This window comes from Squalius cephalus (assembly GCF_949319135.1).
Source record: "Squalius cephalus genome assembly, chromosome: 18".
Classification (NCBI taxonomy): domain Eukaryota; kingdom Metazoa; phylum Chordata; class Actinopteri; order Cypriniformes; family Leuciscidae; genus Squalius; species Squalius cephalus.
In genome coordinates, this window is record NC_137139.1 from 20,532,653 (window position 1) to 20,560,498 (window position 27,846).

Consider the following 27,846-nt stretch of genomic DNA (forward strand, 5'->3'; position numbering starts at 1 on the left):
AGAGCTGAGAGACAGATGTCTGTTTTGAAGCGACATGTGATGTAGCATGTCAACTCACCAGGCACGGCTAAATAAATCACCACATGCATCCAAATTAATCACAACACACGGACAAAACTGGAGAGAGCGCTACACAGAAAGAAACGAGTCTTGTCAATCAGACACAGACGACGGCAGGTGAGCTTAGATTCGTTCTCATCCAGACAGAATTGCAACTCATCTGACAATGCAAGCAACATTTATTTACTTCTTACTTCATTTTTAGCTTATACAAAAATACAGGCTGTGCAAACGCATCCTCGCCGTCCCAGAGCTGCAGTGTTATGAAATAGCTTTATCGCATTGATGTGCTCTCTTTGTTCAGACAGACATTTGTCAACTGGTCCAGGTTAAAGTGTGTGCATTGAGCATTTCTTTGTATCTGATGCTGTCGTTTAAAGCGTTTGAAATATGTTATGAGGGCTGAATGATGTTTTTCGTCTTTTAGCTGTCAGTGCTAACGTTACTGTACTGTAAAATCCCATCTGAACAAAGGCAATATGAGATCAGCCACCAAGCGAATACTGTTAAATAAGGCAACATATTCCTCTGTTGTATGGTTTCATTTGTTGTTATGGTATGTACATGGCCAGCAGAAAATTATTTCCGAAACATCTACAATGAGCTTTTCTATTTCCAATTCTTGAACGAATCGTTCGTTTGAGTCGGATCTTTTCAATGAATCGATTTTCAATGAATGAATGATTTGAATCCTAGTGTGTCGTTTCACTGGGAATCCTCTCTTTCGGACATATTGGATTCGTAATAACCGATGATTGAGCTGATAATAGCATTAGAGGTGGAAACACAGGGAACACGTGGGAACGTAATTATTTCATGACGTAAAATAATTGCTGAAGTGTTTTGTAACGAACTGTTCGAAGGAACCGATCCAATGGAAGGAGTCTGACTTTCCATCACTAGCGAACTGATGTTAAGGAGGTGTGATTTGAGAATTGTGATGTAGCTTTTAAACAGTGTCGATGGAGCGTTTTCAAATTGCTCGACGATTACTTGTTGTTGATGTTGTTTTGATGTAAGCAGTATCATCGGAGCCTCGATTAAGAACTAAACTAATTGTAAAGCAAACATCCGGCGCGACCTTAAAATGTGACGTCAGCGACCAGCACTCATGCGGCTTTCATTTACGTCAACAACACACAAGCTCCCAAACTGAGGCTTCATGCATTTTTCATATGGACTGTGATGATGCTCAGCCGCTGCACTCTAGGATTCAATCCAAAATATTCTTCATAAAGCAGACAAGCGAAACAAAAGGAAAAGGCGTCATCCATCAGTTCAGGTAGTGCTGGTTATACTCAGTGTTATTCTGCTGGATGACTTGAATGGATCAGAGGAGGAGGGGTGAGAGATGCTCTGTCTGGATGGGACACGGTGTGCTGAGTCAGATTTAATGATACTGGGGATGTTTGTAGGGTTTGCGTTTAGCTGTATAACTCTGAATCAGCCTGTCTAGTATGCAAGAGGAAAAAAAAAATATTTTTATATACTGAATAATCCTGTCCTCGCATTTCTGCTAAATACCAGTATTACAGCTATTGCTACTACTGTACAATCCTAAAAATGAATACATTTTTGGTTCCCAACACTGTAAGAAGCTTTCAGAAACTTTTTATCAGATTAATAGTTACTATAATATATTGTAAATAATAGGCACCATTCATGAGACGCAAGGACACCTTACAAGCATCAAAAAGCACATATCAGCATAAAATATAAAGGCTCTCAGTATGGCCTAAAAACACAACATGGGTACATAAATACAATCACATTAAAGTCTGTTTAAGACGAACCCATGGAAGTCATGCGGATATGAGACAGAACAAGAGTGAGTGCAGAAGAAGATCTAGAGTAGGAGTGTATGTGAGAAGAAACCGGACAAATATGAACGGGTGAAATTATTGAGTGCCTTATGGGTAAGCGGCAATACCTTGTATTTAACCAGATACAAGTACAAGGGATGTGTGTTCAGTTGAAGGAGTTCTGGAAATAATACACACAGCTGAGTTCAGCACTAATGAAGTTTTTTGTGAAGAACAAACATCATAATACAACTTTATTAAGCAGTAACGCTGGAGTTTCTCAATTTGTTTTGAGGGGCCACACAGAGGCAGGCATCTACAGAAACTCTATCCTGAGTGCCTACCATACTACAAATAACTATTGTCAACAGTTTCATCTATTCTGCATTTTTAAACAGTTAGTGACCTCAGGTTTCAGACCGCATCGTTTGCTTTGTATAACTAAAGGATTTATACATCTGAAACCCCATAGCCATTTTGTGGGCAGCCACACCACTGCTGGCTGTAATACTGAGCCTGTGACTATATTCTTGCTCTTTCACCTGTCGTCTGTTATTTGGAGTAACATGAGTAATGCTTTAGAGTCGGAGCCGTATCGTTAGGAAAACAACAAAACATCCCATTGCTTAAAGCTTTAAAAAATTTAAAAAACACTATACACCTCAACATCTAATAGAAGAGGTGCCGTCAACTGGATTGCTATTCATCATCCTCCTTTAAATTGTCTCTCACTGCTCCATCCAATCTTCCCACTCAAAGTGAAGTGTATGACAGATACCAGCACATGTTACCGTGGGCACAGCACAGTGGTTTCTATAGTGATGCTTTTGGAGAATTGAATGTGTGCAGCTGGCTGGCCAACTCATCACGACGTGTCCTGGTTCAACCGTTCCATACCATTCGTTCTTTCATCTGGAACACAGTTTCATTATTAAAATCAACCAGCCGGTTTATTTATGCAGCGAGTGAGTCTTTATGTGTGCGAGAGACCAAATTTAAATAGCTTTTGAGGCCTCAGGCCAGTGAGAAAAGGCCACTGAGTATTGAGGAGCAAACCATATGTAGCTATAAGCTATAAAATGAGTGGGAATTTGTAATGTGAAGTGATAATTTTCATGATATTTAAGGCTTGAGCGCTTCGGTCTGGCTCGCTTCTCCCATTATGATTCTGTACTCGTTGTTCAAAATGCCCTGAAGCAACCATTATGCTGTATGGAAAGGAAATGTGAACCAAGAAGGCACAAATTAAAATGGATTTACAGCCTGACAAAGAACTCAAAGATTGTTAGAGGTAATGCACAGATGTTAAACGTTAAACATGACATTAGTTATTAATTAGCATTAGCTTGAATGAGAGTTCTTAAAGACCCTCATGAAATCATTTTTTTATTTCTTGTCTTCACTTATGTCCTATTTAAATAGGAAATAAACTTCATCATAGCCTATGGTCTATTTACCATAATTGTTTTATATTCATCGATTTTTTTAAAATTTATTATTTTTTTATTTGATTTGTTTTTGATTGTATATTATTATGTTGTGATTAACTTGATTCAGTCCTACATTTATATATTTGCTATTGTAATTTAGCTCTTTCTTTAATTTAATAGTTTCTGTTTTTCTTTGTTGTTTAGGTGGAGGCTTTTTCTGCCTCTCCCAGCACAATATTTGGATTGTATTTTCTTGTTTTTATTGTAGGCCTATATATTTTATATTTGTGCAAATAAACTAAACTAAAATATGCTGGAGTTTGTTTTTGGATGAGCGAGGAGGACTTTTCTTGGAACCCTCCCAAACAACATGTGGTGATGTAGGTGCTGTTTGATGTTTTTATTTTTATTATTTAGGACCCTAATACTCAACGAATCTCTGCAATTCTCCATATGTGATTCTTGGAGAGTCTTTGGCTACTCAAACTTTCCTCCTTGCCTTGCATTAAAGCAATGTAGAGACACGTCCTCTTCCAGGCAGATTCTTAACATCTTTAGTTGATTGAAACTTCTTGAATTTTTGCCCTGATGGTGGAAATGGGAATTTTTAATGCTTTAGCTATTATCTTACAGCCACTTTCTATTTTGTGAAGCTCAACAATCTTTTGCTGCACATAAGAACTATATTATTTGGTTTTTACTCATTGTGTTGGATGATTAAGAGAATTTGGCCTTTGTGTTTCCTCATATTTAAACACATGTGAAACAAGAAGTCATAGCTAGACAGTTTCATGTTCCTAGTCACCCTGGTGTGCTAAAAATTTAAATATTAATGGGAATATACTATAGAGATATTTTACTCAAAAAATTCTAGGGGTGCCAATAATTGTTGCCAATGTGTTTTGAAGGAAAAACATTTATTTCATAATATGATTTACCTCCTACTTTCAATTCTTTTACTTCAATGAAAGGTTAGATATTTGCATTTTTTTTTAATGAAAGATCAAAGGGATAAACCATGAAGATTTATTTTTACAGCCATTTTTAATCATATTTACCAGGGGTGCCAATAATTCTGACCACATTTTTATATCATTCACAATCCTTCGTGAGATTTTAGTTCTTTCCCTCATTGTCCCTCAAAATAAATGTTTGTTGGTTGGTTTGGTTCATGGCTCATAACTCTTTAACAAAGACTTTAAAAAAAATTCTTATGGGAAAAATTAATGGAAAAAATACTTCCAGAACCAAGACCATTGAAAAAGTGGGTCGGCACTGTTGCACTTTATCAGGAGGAGGGACATTCTCGTTTTAGACAGCATTTGATTGGACAAAAATCTGTAGTGCAGGATGAGTCATCAATAATTTTGGACTTTTTTCTGAAGAGGAAGAGTATATATCTGTTAAAAGCCACAAAACCCAATTTTTGACTTCATATGGTGTGTTTCTCTCTTCCTGTAGTGTCCTAGAGTGAGGCCCAGGCTCCAGCAGGCCTTGGAGAGCACCGGCATGATGGAGGGGGGTATGCAGCTGCTGAACCGGGATGGACACAGCATCTCACACAACTCCAAACGCCACTACCACGACTCCTTCGTGTCCATGAACCGCATGCGGCAGCGCGGCCTGCTCTGCGACATTGTGCTTCATGTGGCCAACAAGGAGATCAAGGCACACAAGGTGGTGCTGGCCTCCTGCAGTCCATACTTCCACGCCATGTTTACAAGTAGGTCTTATTCTACATTGCTATTTTAGAAATGAAAATGGTTCTGGCCAATGTCTTAAATAAGGCTGTCATGGTATCAGATGTTTTATTTTTTTTTAGCACTCCATAATGCCCTATTTGAGGTAAAAAACAAACAAAACTGCTCTCTAAAGATATTTGAAGTAAACGTACGATAATCCATAAGTATTTATAAGTTTTGGTAACCAGGTGCAATACCGCCACCTACTGTACTTTGGGATGTCAACCAGATACTGGCATTGGATTATGTGCCATATTATCATACGTGTCCTATTCATATGAGATAATACCGTTATTGCCGATACCGGTATATTCCGACACCCCTAATTAACACGATAACAATATAATTGTTTTAAATATCACGGTTATTGTCAATACCGGTATATTGCGACACCTCCAATTAACACGATAACAATATTTAATTTTTTTAATATCACGGTTATCGTATATATTGCGAAACCTCTAGTCTCAAAGATAACTTTTTTTGCCTAGTAATGTTAGGGATGGGCATGTTTGTAAATTTTTAATTTCGAGTACTGATAGGTCTGTTATAGACCTGCTACAAAAATAAATGTTGACAAATAAAAATATCACATGAAAATATTTCTATAAAAATACAACTAGAAAAATAACACTGCTAGATTATCAATAATGCACCAATGTTTTCGAAAAAAAGAAACCTCTAAAATGAATAGCTGCATGGAGTGAAGCTGAAGAGTGTTAGCCCGTTTTAAATAACACATCCTACATGAGATTAATCAGAAATCCTAGATACACAACATAGCTGTAACATTACAACTTATATCTGCACAAAAAGATGCAAATGCAAGTGAACTTTAACTAAGTTACGTGCTAGGCAGAAAGTGTTACTCCCGTTGTGGATACACTCTTCCTCGTAACAACGTGCTGAAACATGGGCTACTAAAGCACAAAGAGTTCACAACATTCTATAGTGTTCTCATTATAATGTTATGGCGCTGCACAGCTTCCTCCTAATTGTATTTTCACCTGCTGTCAAGTAATTCCAGACATCCCTGCATGTTTTCGAAGCTATGTTGAGAAACAATTTTAGTTAGAACATATGCCTATTGTTGAAATATTAATAACATCATCAATGTTTGTGAAAAAGAAACATCCAAAAGGAATATGACTGTCTCAAATAACCCAATCATAGACAATAATGATGGGCATTGCCGTTTGAACTGATGCTGAAGAGTTTATGAACACTGCTAAACTAAAGCGCTTTGTTAGCGGGTTAATAAACTCAACCAACTCAACCAAACGCATCCCATATGAGATTAATCAGATATATAGGCTACTAATAAAATTAATATTACGACTTACATCTGCACGTGAACTTGACCGTGCTTGTCTGAATGTGTAACTCCTGTTGTGGATGCACTCTTCCTGTACCAACAACACCGAAACACGGACAACTACTAAAGCACAAAGAATTTACAACATTCTATTATAATAGTGTTCAAATTATAATATTATGTATATGGCAGATTGGTGCTGCACATCTTGCGCCTAACTGTATTTTCATGATACAAAGTGATTCAGGCATCACTGCGCACTTAAAAATCCATAGTTTTACTTTGTATCTCTGGTCTGGACAGCATGCTGTCCTAACACTAACCAATCAGACCTCAGGTACCGCCCAAAATGCCACAATAACCAATCAGAGAAAAATAAATATATTTTTTAAAGTCATGGTGATCATCGTTTTCATGATCGAGTACTCAAGTACTTGTGCACAAGTTTAATATCTGTGATTATTTACTATATTTAAGTTTTTTTTGTTGTTGTGTGAAATCAGGAGTACGCTATCATATAGATAGTTCCAAAGCTAACACATGAACTAAAAGGTGAAAAAACTATTTTGACTTCACATGGTCTTTAAGGTGAACATGTATTGTGTATTGTGTAGTGTTTATTTCCTATGTACATTACCTCAGCTGCTGTTTCAAGCCTTTCCTTCCTTCCTTCCTTCCTTCCTTCCTTCCTGCTTTTTGTCATCTCCTAATGTTTTTCCATGCTTTATTCTCTTCCCTGTCTTGGTCTCAGATCAGCAGGTGCCTGGTTTTTCCTATTGCTCAACAGTCCCGCTTCACCTCAGGCTAGATTGTGATGGTATGAGTCAGGACAATGTGGGCTCTTCAGAGCCATGACTATTCTGAACTTACCATACACTATATCTACTTACAATGCACTGGTTTAAACTCCATTATACATATCAAAACTTGTTTAACTTACAACAAATAATCTTCTTGAGTCTGGACTAATTTGTACTAACACTGAATATGCTGCATTTCTCTTATATGTAATTCTAATTTCTAACAAAATTATTGTTCATATTTTCTTGAACCCCCGGTTTCACAGACAAGGCTTAAGCTAGTCCCATGACTAAAATGCATGTTTGAGCTGTTTTAACTAAAAGCAACTTGCACTGACATATCTTAAAATATGTCAGTGCCATGTTTTGTCTCAAGATGCACAGCATTAATGTCTTTTTCTAAGGCACGTTTATAAAAGCTACTTAAATGTCCTAATTGAACGAAGGCCTAATCCTGGCTTAATATTAGCCCTGTCTGTGAAACCAGGCCTATATATCTGCTAACAGTATGATGACAAATAATATCCGAATAGAAATAAGTGGTTACGATTATGTTGATGTAAAAACACAAAATAACATATTCTCTTCCCTTTCATAAAATGACATTATGCAAACAGTTTAAAATTTGTCTACAAAGATAGACAGTTCATTTTTGTGTGGAATGTTAATTTAACTGTTCAGTGTTGTCATACGTCTCATAATTCTTTTTATTTTTATGTTTTTATTATTATATTTAGTATAAATACTATTATAGTATTTATTATTATTTTGAGTTTGCTTTTATTTTTTATATTTTTAGTTTTGGTCATTTTCTTGGTTTTACAATTTTATAAATTTTTTTATATTTATATTTCTTTAATTAATTTTTTATTTCAGTTTTAGTACTTCAACTTCAACTTGTTTTATTTTAATTAGTTGCCAAAGCAGCATTTCTAAAAAAAATTATTTAACTAATATTTATTTTATTTTATTTCAATTTTATTTTAATTAACGAGAACTATTTTTAATAGTTTTAATCGAGAATAACAACACTAGTCTCAAGGGTCGTTCATTCATAAAGGGATTTCCGGTTTCATGAATGTCACTGAACGTTGACACTGCAACAAAATCAAACAGAGTTTGCAAACTTTATGCAGATTTCATGCAAATATAGTACAGACAGTGAGATACAGTACAGTCTGTCAGATACAGTTAAATATATGTAGCAGTCATGTAGGAACGTCTGCTAGCATCCAACAGCACAGATACTCTGTGAACTCAGAGCAGATGATCATCCCATTTCTTCAAAAAGATTTCCAAAATTGCCAGGGAAGCAGCACCGATAACGTTCTAATGGGAACATCCACTTCGACAAACAGTACAACCATCAGAGCTCGCTGTATGTGTGAACGGGACATCAGTATCGTCAAACCCCTGGGAAACGGTCTAAATCTACCAGTGTTCTTCAAAAGCCTCTATTGCACAGCTGTGTGTGTTGTGACTGTGCAGATGAGATGTCAGAGAGCCGTCAGACCCACGTGACCCTGCATGACATTGACCCTCAGGCTCTGGAGCAGCTGGTGCAGTACGCCTACACTGCAGAAATCGTAGTAGGAGAAGGAAATGTGCAGGTACGTCGACTTTAGTGTCTTTTGAAGAGCATACTGTATTTTCATGCTCACAATTACCAGGATGTAATCTAGTTTGCTCTGTGAGGTGCTTAACAAGGTGATGTGTTCAGATGGTTTGTGCAAACTTACAATTTGCATCTTTGCAAATGCAGGCTGTTTCAAAAGAACAAATGCATATGTGGCAGCTAATTTACAAGAATTTGGCTCATGATTAGACTAAAGGTGGAGTCACATCAGTGAAACTTCAGTGCATTTCCAGCAAAACTTTGCATGCACAAAAGGTCCATTGTCTATTGACAATAGTGTAGTAGGCTCACACAGAAGTCACTTTCAAACCAAGCAGCTTTCTCTTGGTTATTGTAACAAATTTGAACATGAGTGAGATCTGCTTGAGGGACTTTTTTGGCCTCAACATTGCTGTTGAAATGGGCAAATCAAAAAATGTAACAGGAAAATCCAGTAAATGTGACCGCACCTTAAGATGATGTTAAAGATTCATTTCTGAAAATGACTACTTCTTAATTCTTACTTCTACCGCTTTACTCGAGCAGACCTTGTTGCCGGCAGCTAGTCTCCTGCAGCTCAACGGAGTGAGAGATGCCTGCTGTAAATTCCTCCTCAGCCAGCTGGACCCCTCAAACTGCCTGGGCATCCGTGGCTTTGCAGACACTCACTCCTGCAGCGACCTTCTCAAGTCAGCCCATAAGTACGTCCTGCAGCACTTCGTAGAGGTCTCGAAGACTGAGGAGTTTATGCTGCTACCTCTCAAACAGGTGAGCGATCTGCTTTGTAGTTAATGTAGTAGAATACTAGTTTGGTAGTTAGAGGATATAGTTCACCCAAAAATTCTTCAGAATTTTCAGCGTTATTTTAGTATTTTGTAATTACTAATAATTTATTTTATTTGTAGAAGTTTAGTGCTTTAGTACTTAAACGTATTTATTTCAGTTAGTTGCCACAGCAACATTTCTCTCTACTTTAAAAACAAAAATTTTTTTTTTAGGTGAAACATAAATGTGAATGAGAATTGGGGTTGTTAAGCACCAAAATGACACCATAAAAGTACACATGATAGCTTTGTGTGAGGAACAGATTGAATCGCCCGGGGTCATAAAAAATTCAAACTGTAAGAAACTCTGATGCAAGAGGGGTTTTAAGAATAGATTTATTCAGGATGTAAAAAGAAGGGTGTAAAGTGTACCCGTTAAATGATGCATGGGGAGTGCTGGGGAGTTGAGCCATAACAATCCTTGAGGGAAAAATGGTTTTGGCCACGGATGTCTAATTATATATATTTGTCACTGACACCACTTCCTGTCACATTGGCCTTGAGCTTTTTAAAAACACAATCTCTTCACTTGATCCGGCCTCTCCTCCTCTCTGTCGTCTGGGAAGTCTTGATTCTTTTGACTTAGTCTGAGGGGAAAAAAATGAACTGGTCTATTTCGACCTTCGCTGCAGGAATGCTGGTCACATCCTGGCTTTTAATACGCCCCCTCATCCTACTCAAAGAAAAACTCTCCCAAGGTCTGGAGAAAGCTGTCCATTAGCATTCCCATTAATCTCAATGGCAGTTTTTCAGCTGGCGCAGAGTTTCTCAGAAGTGTGGGGTTCAAATTCTGACATCTTTGCTCATGGGCATTATGGGAACTGAAGTTTTGAATCAACAGAGCTGTAAAAGCCATTTGACTAGCTACTATCTTAAACTGTGCCAAAGGAAGCAAGCAGGGAGACATGTCAATTTATGTTTTTAAAATCCCTTAAAAATATATTTTTTTTAACATTTTTATATATACAGTGAGGAAAATAAGTATTTGAACACCCTGCTATTTTGCAAGTTCTGCCACTTGGAAATCATGGAGGGGTCTGAAATTGTCATCGTAGGTGCATGTCCACTGTGAGAGACATAATCTAAAAAAAAAAAATCCAGAAATCACAATGTATGATTTTTTAACTATTTATTTGTATGATACAGCTGCAAATAAGTATTTGAACACCTGTCTATCAGCTAGAATTCTGACCCTCAAAGACCTGTTAGTCTGCCTTTAAAATGTCCACCTCCACCTCATTTATTATCCTAAATTAGATGCACCTGTTTGAGGTCGTTAGCTGCATAAAGACACCTGTCCACCCCATACAATCAGTAAGAATCCAACTACTAACATGGCCAAGACCAAAGAGCTGTCCAAAGACACTAGAGACAAAATTGTACACCTCCACAAGGCTGGAAAGGGCTACGGGGAAATTGCCAAGCAGCTTGGTGAAAAAAGGTCCACTGTTGGAGCAATCATTAGAAAATGGAAGAAGCTAAACATGACTGTCAATCTCCCTCGGACTGGGGCTCCATGCAAGATCTCACCTCGTGGGGTCTCAATGATCCTAAGAAAGGTGAGAAATCAGCCCAGAACTACACGGGAGGAGCTGGTCAATGACCTGAAAAGAGCTGGGACCACCGTTTCCAAGGTTACTGTTGGTAATGCACTAAGACGTCATGGTTTGAAATCATGCATGGCACGGAAGGTTCCCCTGCTTAAACCAGCACATGTCAAGGCCCGTCTTAAGTTTGCCAGTGACCATTTGGATGATCCAGAGGAGTCATGGGAGAAAGTCATGTGGTCAGATGAGACCAAAATAGAACTTTTTGGTCATAACTCCACTAAACGTGTTTGGAGGAAGAAGAATGATGAGTACCATCCCATGAACACCATCCCTACTGTGAAGCATGGGGGTGGTAACATCATGCTTTGGGAGCACATGGGAAAATGTTTTTCTGCACATGGGACAGGGCGACTGCACTGTATTAAGGAGAGGATGACCGGGGCCATGTATTGCGAGATTTTGGGGAACAACCTCCTTCCCTCAGTTAGAGCATTGAAGATGGGTCGAGGCTGGGTCTTCCAACATGACAATGACCCGAAGCACACAGCCAGGATAACCAAGGAGTGGCTCTGTAAGAAGCATATCAAGGTTCTGGCGTGGCCTAGCCAGTCTCCAGACCTAAACCCAATAGAGAATCTTTGGAGGGAGCTCAAACTCCGTGTTTCTCAGCGACAGCCCAGAAACCTGACTGATCTAGAGAAGATCTGTGTGGAGGAGTGGGCCAAAATCCCTCCTGCAGTGTGTGCAAACCTGGTGAAAAACTACAGGAAACGTTTGACCTCTGTAATTGCAAACAAAGGCTACTGTACCAAATATTAACATTGATTTTCTCAGGTGTTCAAATACTTATTTGCAGCTGTATCATACAAATAAATAGTTAAAAAATCATACATTGTGATTTCTGGATTTTTTTTTTTTTAGATTATGTCTCTCACAGTGGACATGCACCGATGACAATTTCAGACCCCTCCATGATTTCTAAGTGGGAGAACTTGCAAAATAGCAGGGTGTTCAAATACTTATTTTCCTCACTGTATAAAAAATATATAGACACTTTAGTAGTATATATATATATATATATATATATATATATATATATATATATATATATATATAACAAATATAATATACTACTAAAGTGCCCACTTTATGCTAATTTAAAGGTTTCTATTTTTTTTGTTTTGAAGGTCTCCTACAATAGGTTTGAATTCAATGTCAAAAAACATTTTTCAAAGAGTTTGAAAACGTTTCGTTTGAAGACCCAGTCTCTCTAAACCCCTCTTTTCCGAAAGCTTACTCTGCACTGATTGGTCAAATGGCCCAGTCTATTGTGATTTGTCTATCGCTTACAGTGCGTGTCGGAAACAAAACACCCATAACCATATCTGAATTTCGGCTCCGGATGCTTCCTCAGCAGCTCATACACAGTGATACGAGCAGGAAGGATGGCGTCGGTTTTTCCATATAAATGCCAGCGTGAGTTCTCATCCTTTTGACAACACAAACCAAACTCTTCCAGGCCTCAGCTGGAAGAAAGTAGACTTGGGTCAAAGTAGACATTGTTTGCGGGCAGCCAATTTAGGCCATAGGCTGGCATTATGCATGTAACAAGAAGTGAGACTGAAATTGCTGACGACTCGTTTCGGCAGTTTTGAATCGATTCTTTATTTTTGAGAGACAATAAGTTTATTTGTCTTGCACTTTGATCTTCAAAACTTTGCTGACCTTTTACAGTAACAAACAGCTATATTACACACTGCATGAAAGGTTTTAAAAGAAATTACATTAAAAGATGCATTAAATTCCAAGCTTTCCTGCAGCTCAAACAGTAGAGCGTTGGTTTTTGCAACGCCAGGGTCATGGGTTTGATTCCCAGGGAGAGCAAGAACTGATAAGAATGTAAATGTGAACCTTGAAATGCAATGCAAGTCGCTTTGGATAAAAGCATCTGCCAAATGAGTAAATGTAAATTGATCAAAAGTGACAAAAAAGGATATTTATAACGTTAGAAAATATTTCTGTTTCAAATAAATGCTGTTCTTTTGAACGTTCCATTCATCAAAGAATGAAAAAACGTATTTAGTAAGCAGCACAGCTGTTATGAAACAATAATAATAAGAAAATTGTCTTGCATCAATCAACATATTAAATTATTTCTGTTGAAACATGTGACAATGAAGACAGGAGTAATGGCTGCTGAAAATTCTACTTTGCCATCACAGGAATGCATAACATTTTAAAATATGCTAAAATTGCTAAAATTGTAATAATATTTCGCAATATTACTGTTTTTACTGTATTTTGTCAAATAAATTCATTGGCAAGCATAAGAGACTTCTTAAAAAAAAAAAAAAATTAAATAAATAATAATAATTCCGTTTGAATGGTAGTGTAGTGTACTTATTATATATTTTATACATTATTATATATCCCCCAAAATATAATTGCAATATTTGCATTTTATATATTGCTTGGGAAAATATATTCAGCCAGAATACACAGGAAAGTTTGAATGGCTGTGAATTGAGAGAGCTGTTTTTATTTATTTTTTGGCCCCAGATGATATAGTTACAGCTAACTGGACCATGCTTATCAGCCAAACTTTGAACTCTTCTTCGACTCACCAAAGCAAAAATGTCAGCATGCATTACACCGCAGTGACACTGATATAAGTGCTCTCTGCATCAGCACTTCAATACACTGTCAATCATCCTGCTCGAATATGTGGTGACAACTGCACGTCAATGAGAAGCTGAGACAGCTAATCAGCAGAAAGCAGCCCCTGCTCTCATACAACACTAATTTCATCAGCTCTAATCCGCTCTCTTCGTAGAAGAGCATTCTTTTGAATTATCGGTGTGCTGCTGGTAGTATTAGTTCCCTTTCGTGGTCACTCCGAGTTACGTCGGATGACGCCGATTGGGGTTTCGCTTAGAAGCCTATCACCTTCAAGTATTAGAAAACGAGCCAATGGCAATGAAATGCCATGGGTCTGCGGAATTTGCATAGCGTAACTCCGCCCGCCGCAGGGGGTATATAAGGAAGTACGCTGCACAAATGCAGATATGCTTTCGCTTCGGAGCCGAGAACTTCTCCACTCCTGTAAGCCAAATATTCTGAGTTAGTCTTCTCTTACCTTCGAGACGAGCGAACTCTCCGGTGTTGGTGTGACGGCGATTTCAGCGAGTGCTCACTACCCTGCTTGATCTGTTCAGTGATCTGACAGTTAGTGTGTTTTCTCCCTGTTCGCTTCAGCATCCGCGGAGTTTATCCTCTCACAAAAAGAGCTTGCACGCGGCACGTCTTTTTAAAGATGCCTCGCCCGTGCACTTCTGGTTGCGGTCGCGAGATATTTTTCTCTGATGGGCATGAACTCTGCTTAGCGTGTTTGGGCGTTGGTCACGCTAAAGCAGCGTTCATGGATGACTCATGTTCTCACTGCGGGAACATGACCATCTCCATGCTGCGGTCGAGACTCAATGAGCTCACCAGAGCGAGAGTCCCCCTACCCACACCCCGATCTACTGGCTCCGAGAGGGCTAGTACTTCGGCTGGTGGCCGGGGTGACCTGAGGGTGACTGTGTGGGACATACCGCCGACACGTCCACGGTCCACACACCCCTCTTCAGCATCGGTACCCGCGAGTGTACAAACTGAGACCGCTGGTCCCTCTTCGGAGCCCCAGCGCGTCTCGTTTGGAGCTCCAGAGGAAGATACCATGTCGATCGCGGCATCACAAGGTGGGCGCGAGTCCTCGGGAAGTGAGGATTCGGCTGCGTTGCCGCCCTCGGGCGTGCCAGCGTTGCCCGAGTCTGATCCCGAGCTGACCGCCATGCTTTCCCGGGCAGCCGCGGCCATTGGTGTTGAGTGGTCCCCGCCACCTGATCCAGTGCGCTCGCGGCTGGATGATTGGTTTTTGGGAGCGGCCGCTGACACCCGTCGCCGCCCAACCCCAATTCCTTTCTTCCCGGAAGTGCATGAGGAAGTCACGCGGTCCTGGAAGGCACCCATGTCTTCCCGCGATCGTTCGTCGGCTTTCTCCGCCTTTCCTCCCCTCGATAAAGCTGATGCTTGTGGGTACACTGGGATTCCCACGGTTGAACGTTCTGTCGCGATGCAGCTGTGTCCGGCAAGCGCTTCATCACGTGGTGATCCAAAGCACCCATCCAAAGCCTGTAGATTCTCGTCTACTATGGTGGCGAAGTCTTACAGAGCGGCGGGACAGGCAGCTGCTTCTCTGCATGCCATGGCCATCTTGCAGGTTTACCAGGCCAAGATGCTCCGTGACATGCACGAGGGTAGGACAGACCCAGGGCTCTTTGATGAGCTGCGCGCCGCCACCGACCTCGCTCTCCGGGCGACGAAAGTGACCGCGCGCTCCCTGGGTTTGGTGATGTCCACTGCTGTGGTCCAGGAGAGACATCTATGGCTGAACCTGGCCGATATGCGTGAGCCCGAGCGGACTCGTCTGCTTGACGCTCCCATATCCCAGGCCGGCCTTTTCGGCGGTGCGGTCGAGGACTTTGCCCAACAGTTCTCGACTGCTCAGAAGCAGACTGAGGCCATCAAACACATTCTGCCCCGGCGTGCTGTTGCTGCTAAGCCACCGGTACAGAATCCTCAGCCTGCTCGCCGCCGAGGGCGCCCTCCTGCGGCTCCCGCCCCTTCCGCACGGCCCCAGCAGCAGTCTTCATCTGGGTCGCGTCGTGGAGGAAGCCGCAGGAAGGCACCACAGCCCTCTCCAGCCCCGCCGCCCGCTAAACGCCAGGCTAAGCGGCGCTCCTGAGACGGGCAGCTCAGGATTGGCTTTCCTTTCTGTTCAGGAGGTGGTAGCAGGGCCACTCCTTCCCCCGGTGGAGGGCCGGGGGAGAATCTTTTGTCCGCCCACGGGCCACGCTCCTCTCATCCCCCTCTGTCGCCAGACCCCTGCCAGAGCACGCCCCCGTGGGACGCGCGCCCTCCCCTGGCCTCCTCTGGCAGGACGCGGTTAATGACCGTGCCCCCGCACAGGGCCGCTATGCCACCCTCGCCGGTGCCGGTCATTCCGCCTCGCTGCCCCACCGACGGTACGTCTGTGGTTCGTATGACCCCGCTGGTGCACTTTCTGGAGGCCTGGCTAGAGCTTCCCAGACTGTCCCGCTGGGTCGCGAGAACCATCAGGCTCGGCTACGCGATTCAGTTCGCGAGATCTCCTCCCCGCTTCAGGGGAGTCCGCTTCACTATGGTCGGTGGCAATGCCCCTGTCATGAGAGCGGAGGTCGCTACCCTGCTGGCGAAGGGTGCGATCGAGATTGTCCCTCCAGCCGAAATGAAGTCCGGCTTCTACAGCCCTTACTTCATTGTACCCAAGAAGTCCGGTGGGTTACGGCCAATCCTCGACCTACGCGTCTTGAACCGCTCCCTTCACAGGCTGCCGTTCAAGATGCTAACGGCCAAACACATCCTCCAGTGTGTGCGGCCGCAGGATTGGTTTGCAGCGATCGACCTGAAGGACGCCTACTTCCATGTCTCCATCTTACCTCGACACAGACCGTTTCTACGGTTTGCTTTCGAGGGGCAGGCATACCAGTACGCGGTTCTCCCTTTCGGACTAGCCCTGTCTCCTCGCGTCTTTACGAAGGTCGTCGAGGCAGCCCTTGTTCCCCTCCGGGAACACGGGGTTCGCATCCTGAACTATCTCGACGACTGGCTGATCCTAGCTCACTCTCGAGACCAGGTTTGCGAACACAGGGACCTCGTGCTCCGGCACCTAGTTCGTCTGGGCCTTCGGGTCAACTGGGAGAAGAGCAAACTCTGCCCCGTGCAGAGGATCTCTTTTCTCGGTATGGAGATCGACTCGGTCGCCATGTGCGCGCAGCTTACGAGCGAGCGCGCGCAGTCACTGCTGACTTGTCTTCGTCAGTTCGAGGGCAAGAGTGCGGTTCCACTGAAACTTTTTCAGAGGCTCCTGGGGCATATGGCATCCGCAGCCGCAGTAACGCCGCTGGGATTGCTTCATATGAGACCGCTTCAGCTTTGGCTTCGCGATCGAGTCCCGAGGTGGGCATGGCAACACGGCACGCTCCAAGTCCCAGTGACTCCAGCCTGCCGTCAGACCTTCACCCCGTGGGCGAACCTCAATTTTCTACGGGCCGGAGTGCCCTTAGAACGAGTTTCCCGGCATGTTGTTGTATCAACAGATGCCTCCAACACGGGCTGGGGCGCCATGTGCAATGGTCATGCTGCCGCGGGCTCCTGGACAGGACCCCAGCGCCTTTGGCATGTCAATTGCCTCGAGTTGCTGGCTGTACGTCTCGCCCTGCACCGCTTCCGGGCGTTGCTCAGGGGTCAGCACGTACTAGTCCGATCAGACAATACCGCAACAGTAGCGTACATCAACCATCAAGGTGGTCTACGCTCCCGCCGTATGTCGCAACTCGCTCGCCACCTCCTCATATGGAGTCAGAAGCATCTGAGGTCGCTTCGAGCCATTTATATCCCGGGACACCTGAACCAGGCGGCCGACGAGCTGTCTCGAGTTCGGCCTCTCGCTGGAGAATGGCGACTCCATCCCCAGACGGTCCAGCTGATTTGGGATCAGTTCGGCGACGCACAGGTAGACCTGTTTGCCTCCCACGACTCGTCCCACTGCGACCTGTTTTATTCCCTGACCGAGGGCACGCTCGGCACGGATGCACTGGCGCACAGCTGGCCGCGGGGCCTACGCAAGTATGCGTTTCCCCCAGTGAGCCTTCTTGCGCAGACCTTGCGCAAGATCAGGGAGGACGAGGAGCAGGTCATTTTGGTTGCCCCGTATTGGCCCAACCGGACCTGGTTCTCCGAACTAGTACTCCTCGCGACAGCACCTCCCTGGCCAATCCCTCTGAGGAAGGACCTCCTTTCTCAGGGACGGGGCACCTTATGGCACCCTCGTCCCGATCTTTGGAACCTCCACGTGTGGCTCCTGGACGGGACGAGGCAGGTTTGAGTACCCTACCACCTGCGGTGGTGGCTACCATCACTTCCGCTAGAGCATCGTCCACGAGACATGCCTATGCGTTGAAGTGGAACCTCTTCGTCAACTGGTGTTCTTCTAAACATCAAGAACCCACGAAATGCCCGATCAGTGTCGTGCTTTCCTTCCTGCAAGAAGGGTTGGAGCGAAGGCTGTCTCCCTCCACCCTGAAAGTGTATGTTGCCGCCATTGCCGCACATCACGAAGCAGTTGATGGTAAGTCTCTGGGAAAGCACGACCTGATCGTCAGGTTCCTGAGGGGAGCGAGGAGACTAAATCCTCCTCGTCCTCCCCTCGTACCCTCTTGGGACCTCTCAGTGGTTCTAACTGCCCTGCAGAGTGCTCCATTTGAGCCTTTACAGTCAGTGGAGCTTAAGTTCCTGTCAATGAAGACAGCGCTCCTGGTTGCATTGGCCTCCATCAAGAGGGTAGGGGACCTGCAGGCATTCTCGGTTGACGAAGCGTGCCTGGAATTCGGGCCGGCTAACTCTCACGTGATCCTGAGACCCCGGCTTGGATACGTGCCCAAGGTTCCTACCACACCCTTTCGAGACCAGGTAGTGAACCTGCAAGCGCTGCCCTTGGAGGAGGCAGACCCAGCCTTGGCACTGCTCTGTCCAGTACGCGCCCTCCGTGCTTACGTAGACAGAACGCGGTGTTTCAGGACCTCAGACCAGCTCTTTGTCTGTCATGGTGGGAAGCTGAAGGGAAAGGCTCTCTCAAAGCAAAGGTTGTCTCACTGGATAGTGGATACCATTGCTTTGGCATACCAGCAGCAAGGTCGTCCGTGCCCCCTTGGTGTGAAAGCCCACTCCACACGTAGTGCAATATTGTGCGATATTCTCCTCAGGTGAGTCTGATAAGCTCTGAGTTCCTCCAGCACTGGTTACGTCATCGCCTGAGTTATGCCAATTTCCATAACACAGCTTTTGCGCTTGACTAGGTGCCTCCATGTGCATGGTTCCCCCTCTGGGCGACCCCCACATGTGTATTCCGCTGTAAGTCTCCTTGTGAGCGTGTGTCTTTCCCTTGGCAAGCCACCCTTGCCACCCCTGGGGTTTAAAATTCCACCTGCGGCTGGACACCCCAGTGATCTTCCATATGCAGCCTCTGGCCATATGTGTATTCTAAGTCCCCCCCATCAATGGCTGGGCATGATTGCATATTTCTCCTTGAGATATGCTTCCCAGTGTTCCTTGGTATCCCTGTGTTAAGTAGGACTCCTTCGTTCGTGCTAGTCTCACAACAGGGAGCTCAGACTTACGCAGGGCACTGGAAGACAGCCGAGGTGGCGTGATTAGACTGGAACCCCAATCGTCGTCATCCGACGTAACTCGGAGTGACCACGAAAGGGAACGTCTCGGTTACGGATGTAACCCTCGTTCCCTGAGTGGGAACGGAGACGTTACGTCTTCCTGCCACTTCCGCTGTACCGCTGAAAAACGCCTGGGGCCAGTCTCGGCTCCTCAGCGAAGACATATCTGCATTTGTGCAGCGTACTTCCTTATATACCCCCTGCGGCGGGCGGAGTTACGCTATGCAAATTCCGCAGACCCATGGCATTTCATTGCCATTGGCTCGTTTTCTAATACTTGAAGGTGATAGGCTTCTAAGCGAAACCCCAATCGTCGTCATCCGACGTAACGTCTCCGTTCCCACTCAGGGAACGAGGGTTACATCCGTAACCGAGACGTTTCCCTGTGTTTTTGAAAAGTTACATGATTCCATGAAATCCCCCTGCTGTTCAGACACTGATTACAGAGGACCATTAGGGCTTGCTGATGACATAGACTGCTGTTCCCTCTCTGTCTGTGATTCTCTCTCACTCTTAACAGCTGTTGCAGGCTAGAGGCTTCCACTGGCCCCGTATTTAACCCACAAGACCTAGGAAATGCTTGTAGTCATGTTAACTGTGCCCTTTGCCCCAAATAAACAAACAATCTGTGACAGGAATTCTGCAAAGGCTGTTGTAGTGCTTCTGAGTGTGTAGAATAGATGATGGTGATGGTATTACATTTGTCCCGAGCTGCTGTGATGCTGGTCATTTGGGTTGTAATCCTTAAAACCTCTGTCCATGTCCATGAGCTGGTCTCAGGCATTGGCTGAAGTCTCTTAAATTCATATTACAAAAATAATAATAATTATAAAGTATTTTTTGCAATTTCATCATCACTAACAGCAGCAAATGAAATTGCAAAATAATGGTATGGTTTCCCAAACACTTATCACTTCTTCCACCCCTACCTCCCCTTCTGCCATTGTTCGTTCTGAAACTCACTCAGCACTATTGGTTGACCCAGAAGTTGACATGTTAACATGAAGTTGGCAAAGAAAGCAATGTTTTGAAAGTAAGTCAATTATAACTATGCTTTTTAAAAAAATTTGTAAAAAAAATACCTGCAGAATTTATTTAAACAAGGTAAGATGTGTTAAATGGATTAGTATACTATTTTGGGTCACCAAAAAATAAGCCAAAACACAACTAATAATGTGAAGAACTTTGGAACATAATTGGAATGTATATTATTATCAAGTAAAATTCTATTATATTATTAAATCAAAATTTTATTTTCATATTACCATTCAAAAGTTTGGGGTCAGTAAGATTTCTTTTAAAGAAAATAAAACTTTTATTCAGCAAGGATTCATCAAAGAATTTTTTTTTTTTTTTTTTAAATGCCTTGGTTTCCACAAAAATATTAAATGGCACAATTGTTTTCTACATTAATAATTTAGGAAATGTAATATTTTGAGCTCCAAATCAGCATATTAGAATGATTTTTGAAGGATCATGTAACAATGAAAACGGAAGTAATATACAACATCATAAAATCATTTGAAAAAATCTTACCGACCCCCAATTTTAATTATACCGTAATTAGACTGTTGATTAATGTAATATTGACTTTCAAACAAACTTTTTCAAACAGATTTTGTTTTTACATTATTATAATGTGTCAAACTGAGCTGTCCCGTTCAATATATTACATAATTTTGTTGTGCCAGTCTCTCAACAAGTGCATTTAAATGCGCTTCATTCACACTAAAACACAAATTTGTCTTTCAAAATGTTAATTAAAGACTTTAGTCTGACTGGAACCATAATCCTTTAGTTTTAAGATCAGTTATGAACCCTTTCTTGTGATTTCTGCAGGTGCTGGATCTGATCTCCAGTGATAACCTGAATGTCCCATCAGAGGAGGAGGTGTACAGGGCTGTGCTGAGCTGGGTCAAGCATGACATTGATGGGCGGAGGCAACATGTGCCCCGGGTGGGTGTGATTCCTCCTGTCAAACTGCGCTTTTAGCAACATCACAGTAAATCACAGGATTAGTGCTTAATAAAGGATTATGTCTCTGCGACTCGATACTTGTTTCTCTATTCCCTTCCTTTGTACTCTCTGATCCTTTTTACACACACACGCGTCTTACCTCTCACTCCGTCCATTTCTCTGTTCAGCTGATGAAGTGTGTGCGTCTGCCCCTGCTGACAAGAGACTTCCTGATGAGTAATGTGGATACAGAGCTGCTGGTGCGTCACCACTCCGAGTGCAAAGACCTGCTGATCGAGGCACTGAAGTATCACCTGATGCCCGAGCAGAGGGGCGTGCTCAGTAACAGCCGCACCCGACCGCGTCGATGCGAGGGAGCCAGTCCGGTCCTCTTCGCCGTAGGTCTGTAAACGAGCATGGAAAAACACACATGCACAAATGTCTGTATGTTGCTGGATTGATTTAAATGCGTGTCTTTCAGGCGGGGGCAGTCTTTTTGCTATTCATGGAGACTGTGAGGCCTATGACACCAGGACTGACCGCTGGCACATGGTTGCGTCTATGTCAACACGGCGGGCACGAGTCGGAGTGGCTGCTATCGGAAACAAGCTCTATGCTGTGGGCGGGTACGCAGACCCTAAAGCCAAATTTTTTTCTGAAAATCAACTGCTTTTTCCTTTTATAACACCAATCTTAAGTGACAGAGACTCTTGTGTTTTGAAAACCTTTTAAAAATTCAAAGTTATTTGGCATCAGTGTGAGCTGCTTTAGAATAAAATACCCCTGGAATAATTGGAAACCTAGGGAAGCCCATTGACATTTTATCCCAATTTTGAATTTTATGTCATCATTTTTATTTTATATAATTATTCTTAATATCTTGTAATTTTGACTTTTCATAATTACGTTATCTTTGTCATAACTGACATTTTGTCATAATTTTCAACGTTTATCTCATATAACCTTGTATGAAAAAAAATATATTTTGCAAATTTTTTTCTTATGTGTCGAAAATGGCTTTCCATAGAAACTAGTTTTTTTTTAACTAGCCAATAAACTCAAATACATCATGACAGGTTGTAAGTCTTTAACTCGATGCAGCATATTCAAAATACGGCATGATGCGAGATGCTGAAAAAACAGCAAGATATGACTACAACCAAAGACACATATAAATGTACATACATATGAAAATAATGAAAAATAGCACAGATTTGATTTATTACATTACAAAGGGAACAGAATGTGCAGAAAGCTATGTTATTTCCTTCAGATTTGTGATGAGGCAATCAAGAAGTTACTTAAGGTTAATTAGGAAATGTGTCACTTGTTGACTAATGAAATTCTATGAAAGATGATGGTCTTGTCTTTACTTGCATGATAAAGATGCAATTTATACAAAGACGCATGAAAGATCTATTGTTCCTCTCTGTCTTTTCCCAAAACAGGTATGATGGCACCTCTGATTTGGCTACTGTAGAGTCGTATGATCCGGTAACAAATGTGTGGCAACCTGAAGTGTCCATGGGAACAAGGAGGAGCTGTTTAGGTGTGGCGGTCCTGCATGGGTTGTTGTATGCAGCAGGAGGATATGATGGTGCTTCCTGTCTCAACAGGTATGCTATTAAGTTAAATAATTGTGAAAGTCCTAAAAATAATGAGAATAAAGAAACATATATGAAACTGCATTGATTGTTAATCTAAGATCAGTTAAAGCTCTAGAAATGTATGTGAAATTATCTATAATATTTAAAAAGTAATATTACAAACATTTTTATTTAAAAGATTTTGGAAATAAGATGACGATATGCAGGGAAAATGTCTCTTTTTTTTATTACGTAATAATATGACATTTCTCTCTCTCTCTCTTTGATTGTGTCTTCAGTGCAGAGAGGTATGACCCTCTGACCAGTACCTGGACCTCCATTGCTGCCATGAGCACCAGAAGGAGATATGTTAGAGTGGCCACATTAGGTAAAAAATGTTACATTAACATTAACTTTTTTTGCTCACCAGCCACTGTGGCTAGTGGTTTTCCAAAGTTACTAGCCACTCAGCATTTTCATTGGCCACAATTTTGACATTGATACCATGGGGAAAAACTGCCATATAGATATTTTTTTTAATATTATCTCATAATTTGTATATTTTAGGCTATATTAGTATATTAGGCTGTTTATATATTAGGGCCTGGAAAGTCCTTGAAAGGTCCTTGAATTTGAAGTTAACCAAGGTGTGGGAACCCTGACTACATTGCACTTAGTTTATTATTTCAGATGCCTTTTTAAAAAGACTACAATTGAAAAATTTATATATTTTATATAAAATTCAACCTGCCAAAGTGCTAGTAGGATTGACAGTACAGCCGCAAGCTTTACCTATATCTTTGCCTGTTGAAATGGTTAATGTCCTCTGTGTTTACTCTATATGCAAACATGAACCTGTTTCACATATTTCTTCTGTTAGATGGCAGTTTGTACGCTGTCGGTGGGTACGACAGCTCCTCACACTTAGCCACAGTTGAAAAATACGACCCTCAGGTATGTGACACATTTCTCTCTGATATGTTGAAAATGTCTCCAGGGTGTGTTTTATGTTTTCTCTCCATGGATAAATAAATGACTAAAGACAGTATTGTATTTTTCAGAGTAATGTCTGGACTGCCATTGCCAACATGCTGAGCAGGAGGAGCAGTGCAGGGGTAGCTGTACTGGAGGGCATGCTTTATGTTGCAGGGGGCAATGACGGTACCAGCTGCCTAAATTCAGTGGAACGGTACAATCCAAAAACCAACACCTGGGAGGGAGTGGCCCCCATGAACATCCGCAGGTTCGAAAGTTGCATTCGAGCATTTGTTAAAGGGATAGTTCACCCAAAAAAATGTATTCTGCCATCATTTACTCACCATCATGGTATTCCAAGCCTATATGCATCTCTCTTCTCTGCAGATCACAAAAGAAATTATTTTAGAAAATGTTTTTTTTTTTGCAATGAAAGTCATTGGGGTCCATTTGGCTTTTTTTTTTGGACCCCATTGACTTTCATTAGCTATGTTTCCATCCAAAATGGCAAATTTAACATGCGCAAAATGGGAATGAAACATTGCATAAAACATTTGTAAATAAAGCACCGTTTCCATCCCATGTGTTCAAGAGAACAAAATCGTAAATCATAAATGCCTGGTGTTTGGGAACACAATCATGTGAGATGCTTCTGGGAGGGAATTAAACTAGACTTTGACTCAGGCATTTCAAAATGATCAATCCAACATTTGAGATGCTGTTCAGTGAAATTGGTCTGCTGGTTAGTCCAGTTGTCCAATCACATCCACAGGCAAAGTCACGTGAGGTTTTTGTTGTGCATCGAGGGATTTATTCAGTAAATGTGTTTCCATCGTAGTTTATGCGCATGTCCTCTTATCGGATAAAACCGATTATCCGCCTCACCATGAGTTTTTTTAGAATTCACGCACATCTTTGCTTTTCCATCAGTGTTTTCCCAATATGCGCATACAAATAAGTGGATGGAAACATAGCTATTGTATCAACAAAACAGCTGAAACATTATTCAAAATATTTTCTTTTGTGTTTTACAGAAGAAAGTCATACAGGTTTGGAATGGCAAAAAAGTGTTTATTTTTCAAGTTCCTAATGGACATTTTCTTCTCTTGGTCTTCAGGAGCACCCATGACCTGGTCGCCATGGATGGCTGGTTATACGCGGTTGGAGGCAATGATGGCAGCTCTAGTCTCAATTCCATAGAAAAATACAACCCTCGTAGCAACAAGTGGGTGGCGGCGTCATGCATGTTCACGCGGCGTAGCAGCGTTGGAGTCGCTGTCCTGGAGCTCCTCAACTTTCCTCCTCCGTCCTCTCCCACTCTTTCCGTCTCCTCCACAAGTCTTTGACAAAGGGTAAAAACCCGGCTTAGCTCCAGCGGCCTGCCCTGCGTGGCAAAGAAGCGCAACTGCTCGGTTTGAGCACCGGACGAGGAGTGTTTCGTGGGCAACAGCGGCCTCCCTCTGCCTGGAGGAATACTGCAGCATTCCAACAGATCACAAGGGTAAAAAAGGATGAAAAGAAAAATCCCACACTCTCACAACTCTCACCCTATAAACCCCAGTGCTTGAAAGTGCAAAATAATGTTGCTCTGCCATTTTGCGGTGACTTTGTGTATGATGTATATCTAAATGTATATTTAATTTATGTTTACGATTCTTTTTTGAAATATTAAGAAATAATATATTAAACAGGAAAAAAAAAAGTATGAACAACTTTAGGAATGTAGCTCTTGACAGGTTCTGCCACGCATGTTTACAGAAAAAGTTCTGTAAAAAGTTTACAGAAAATATTTCCTTGGCAGAACACAATAATGTAGTGCTGCTGTGCCACACTAGGTGGTAGTAATGTGCAATGCTGCCCTGTCTCACCACAGATGCGCATGGACATTTACAAGAAGAAAATTCTCACAAAGCGGGGGCTGGACTCTACACTACATTCAGTCTGCTCAGATCATGTTGATAACATAATATATGTTTTATGTATTTTCCCATTTATTTATCAAATGTAATATAAACATATGACACTATTTCAGAGATGTTTGAAGGACCACCTCTGACTTAAGAGGGGAGATATAGTTTTAACGTACTTATTGCATATCAGAGAAGCACTGGTGTTTGGTATGAAATGTGAGATTTCGTGTTTTATCCAGCGGACATGTTCGGTTTGGTTTCTAGTCATGCAATACAAGCTTTTGAGAGTACAAACTCTTCTAATATGACACGTCTATATCACAAACCAGGAGAAATGTCTTTCTAATAAAGACTATAGCCATACCTAAAAACTAGCTGTGACATTAAAGCTGCACTTTCTCGTGTTTTTCGAAAGGGTGATCGGTGCTCAGAACTAATTCTGATTAACTAACGGGTAATCGGTAATACTGACACTTCAATATCAAACCCTTCAATGTGAGTAACTCGGCTATTATAAGCTCCTATGTGTTGTATGTCACATTTATTCATATTTTTGTCATAAGTCTTTAGTTGATAACATTGAACCATGTCATTGTATACTGCATTTTCTACATTTTGCTTAGGGTTGTCAGCTTCGGCAGCTTGATCGGATCTAGACAGTATGTATGTGTTGTGCTGTGATGTCTTTGGTAACAGCCACTACCAATGCATCTTACCTCAGATGGGCAGATGAGTGAACAGTGGGTTTTGTGATTAGTTTAACTGATGAGAGCACAGATCACCCCAAAACAAGGCATAGTTTCCCCAAAATTGAAAATGTATTCACCAAAATGTCGTTCTAAACCTGTATGACGTACTTTGCTACGTATAACACACACAAAAGGAGATATTTAGAAGTATGTCTAAGCTGTTTTTTGTTTTGTTTCGTCTGTACAATGAAAGAAAATGTGAAAAAGAGCAGCTTGGACAAAATGGAAAAAAGCAGCTTGGACATTCTGCTAAATATTTTCTTTTATGTTCCACAGAAGAAAGAAATGCATACGGTTTGGAACGACATGAGGGTGAGTAAATGATTAACATTTTTGTGTGAACTATCCTTTAAGTAAATTCTGCTCTCTGCCATTTTATGTAGGTTTTAAAATGTAGCGTAGGATTATATGATTTCAAAACTTCTGAGAAGTTAGGATTTTATTTCCTTTTTTAAGGACTTTAATTCTGAGAAACATGTTTAAGGTCAGTATATATTTGTGTCCAGGGAGATTAGAGTGCTGCGTGTGTGCATTTCTGTAGAGGTGAAGCATCCTGCACTTTGACAATACATAACACCACAGGACCACGAGCCCACAGAAAGGAATTACAGTATGTATATAACCAAATATCCTGAAACTTTGTGCAATGTCAACGTAACTGGCTGTCTTTTCTTTTGTCTTTTTTTTTATTGTAATGTTGTTGAATGTGTTATATTGTGCCGGTTATGTTTTGCTATATTTAAGAACAAACATGAATTTTTTGCACTAATGTAAAATGGAGCAATATACTGCTGTATAAAATTAAACCACTACTGTAAATGATATAAATCTGTTTTCATGTGGAAAGAGAGTTTGACACTTTAAAGGGATGTTCACCCAAAAATCTGTCTTTTACTCACAACCTGTTTCAAACCTGTATGACGTGCTTTCCTCTCCGGAACACGAAAGATATTTGAAGAATGTTGGTAACCAAACAGTTGTGCCCATTGACTTCCACTGTATGGACAATAAAATAAAGAAACTCTTAAAAACTCTCATGTTCCACAGATGAAAAAAGTCATAGAGTTAATGATGACAGTCTTCATTTTTGGGCGAACTTATCCTTTTAATATGAGAACAAAACTGTTACTGGGTTTATAATTTAGCATTTGTGCGAAATACATGTTAAAATACTTCAAGTAATGGCACAAAATAGTTAAAAAGAGTCTTTCTTCAGAAGAACA

General features: G+C 41.8%; 1 protein-coding gene across 3 annotated transcripts; it reads left to right on the forward strand.

Annotated features, from left to right (window-relative positions):
• klhl17 (kelch-like family member 17) lies at window positions 1–27,446 on the forward strand. 3 transcript variants are annotated; one of them, XR_013819012.1, is made up of 13 exons: window positions 1–177; window positions 4,754–5,015; window positions 8,638–8,759; window positions 9,311–9,532; window positions 21,287–21,403; window positions 21,592–21,805; window positions 21,885–22,029; window positions 22,852–23,019; window positions 23,289–23,377; window positions 23,870–23,943; window positions 24,051–24,232; window positions 25,082–25,465; window positions 27,130–27,444. XR_013819012.1 is itself a non-coding variant. In XM_079849511.1 (12 exons), exons 2-12 carry the CDS (start codon window positions 4,802–4,804, stop codon window positions 25,308–25,310), a joined length of 1,776 nt encoding a protein of 591 aa, XP_079705637.1. In that variant the 5' UTR covers window positions 1–177; window positions 4,754–4,801; the 3' UTR covers window positions 25,311–27,446. The 3 variants fall into 3 exon arrangements, 2 of the variants coding, with proteins under 2 accessions (XP_079705637.1, XP_079705638.1); XM_079849511.1 differs by having other exon boundaries at window positions 25,082–27,446; XM_079849512.1 differs by lacking the exon at window positions 1–177 and adding an exon at window positions 1,174–1,342 and having other exon boundaries at window positions 25,082–27,446.
• The last annotated feature ends 400 nt before the right edge of the window (window positions 27,447–27,846 follow it).

Coding starts and splice junctions, on each gene's coding strand:
- klhl17 (XM_079849511.1), top strand. CDS start 4,802: ATGATGGAGGGGGGTATGCAGCTGCTGAACCGGGATGGACACAGCATC. Junction 5,016..8,637: donor CTTCCACGCCATGTTTACAA/GTAGGTCTTATT, acceptor GTGACTGTGCAG/ATGAGATGTCAGAGAGCCGT. Junction 23,020..23,288: donor GGTGCTTCCTGTCTCAACAG/GTATGCTATTAA, acceptor TTGTGTCTTCAG/TGCAGAGAGGTATGACCCTC.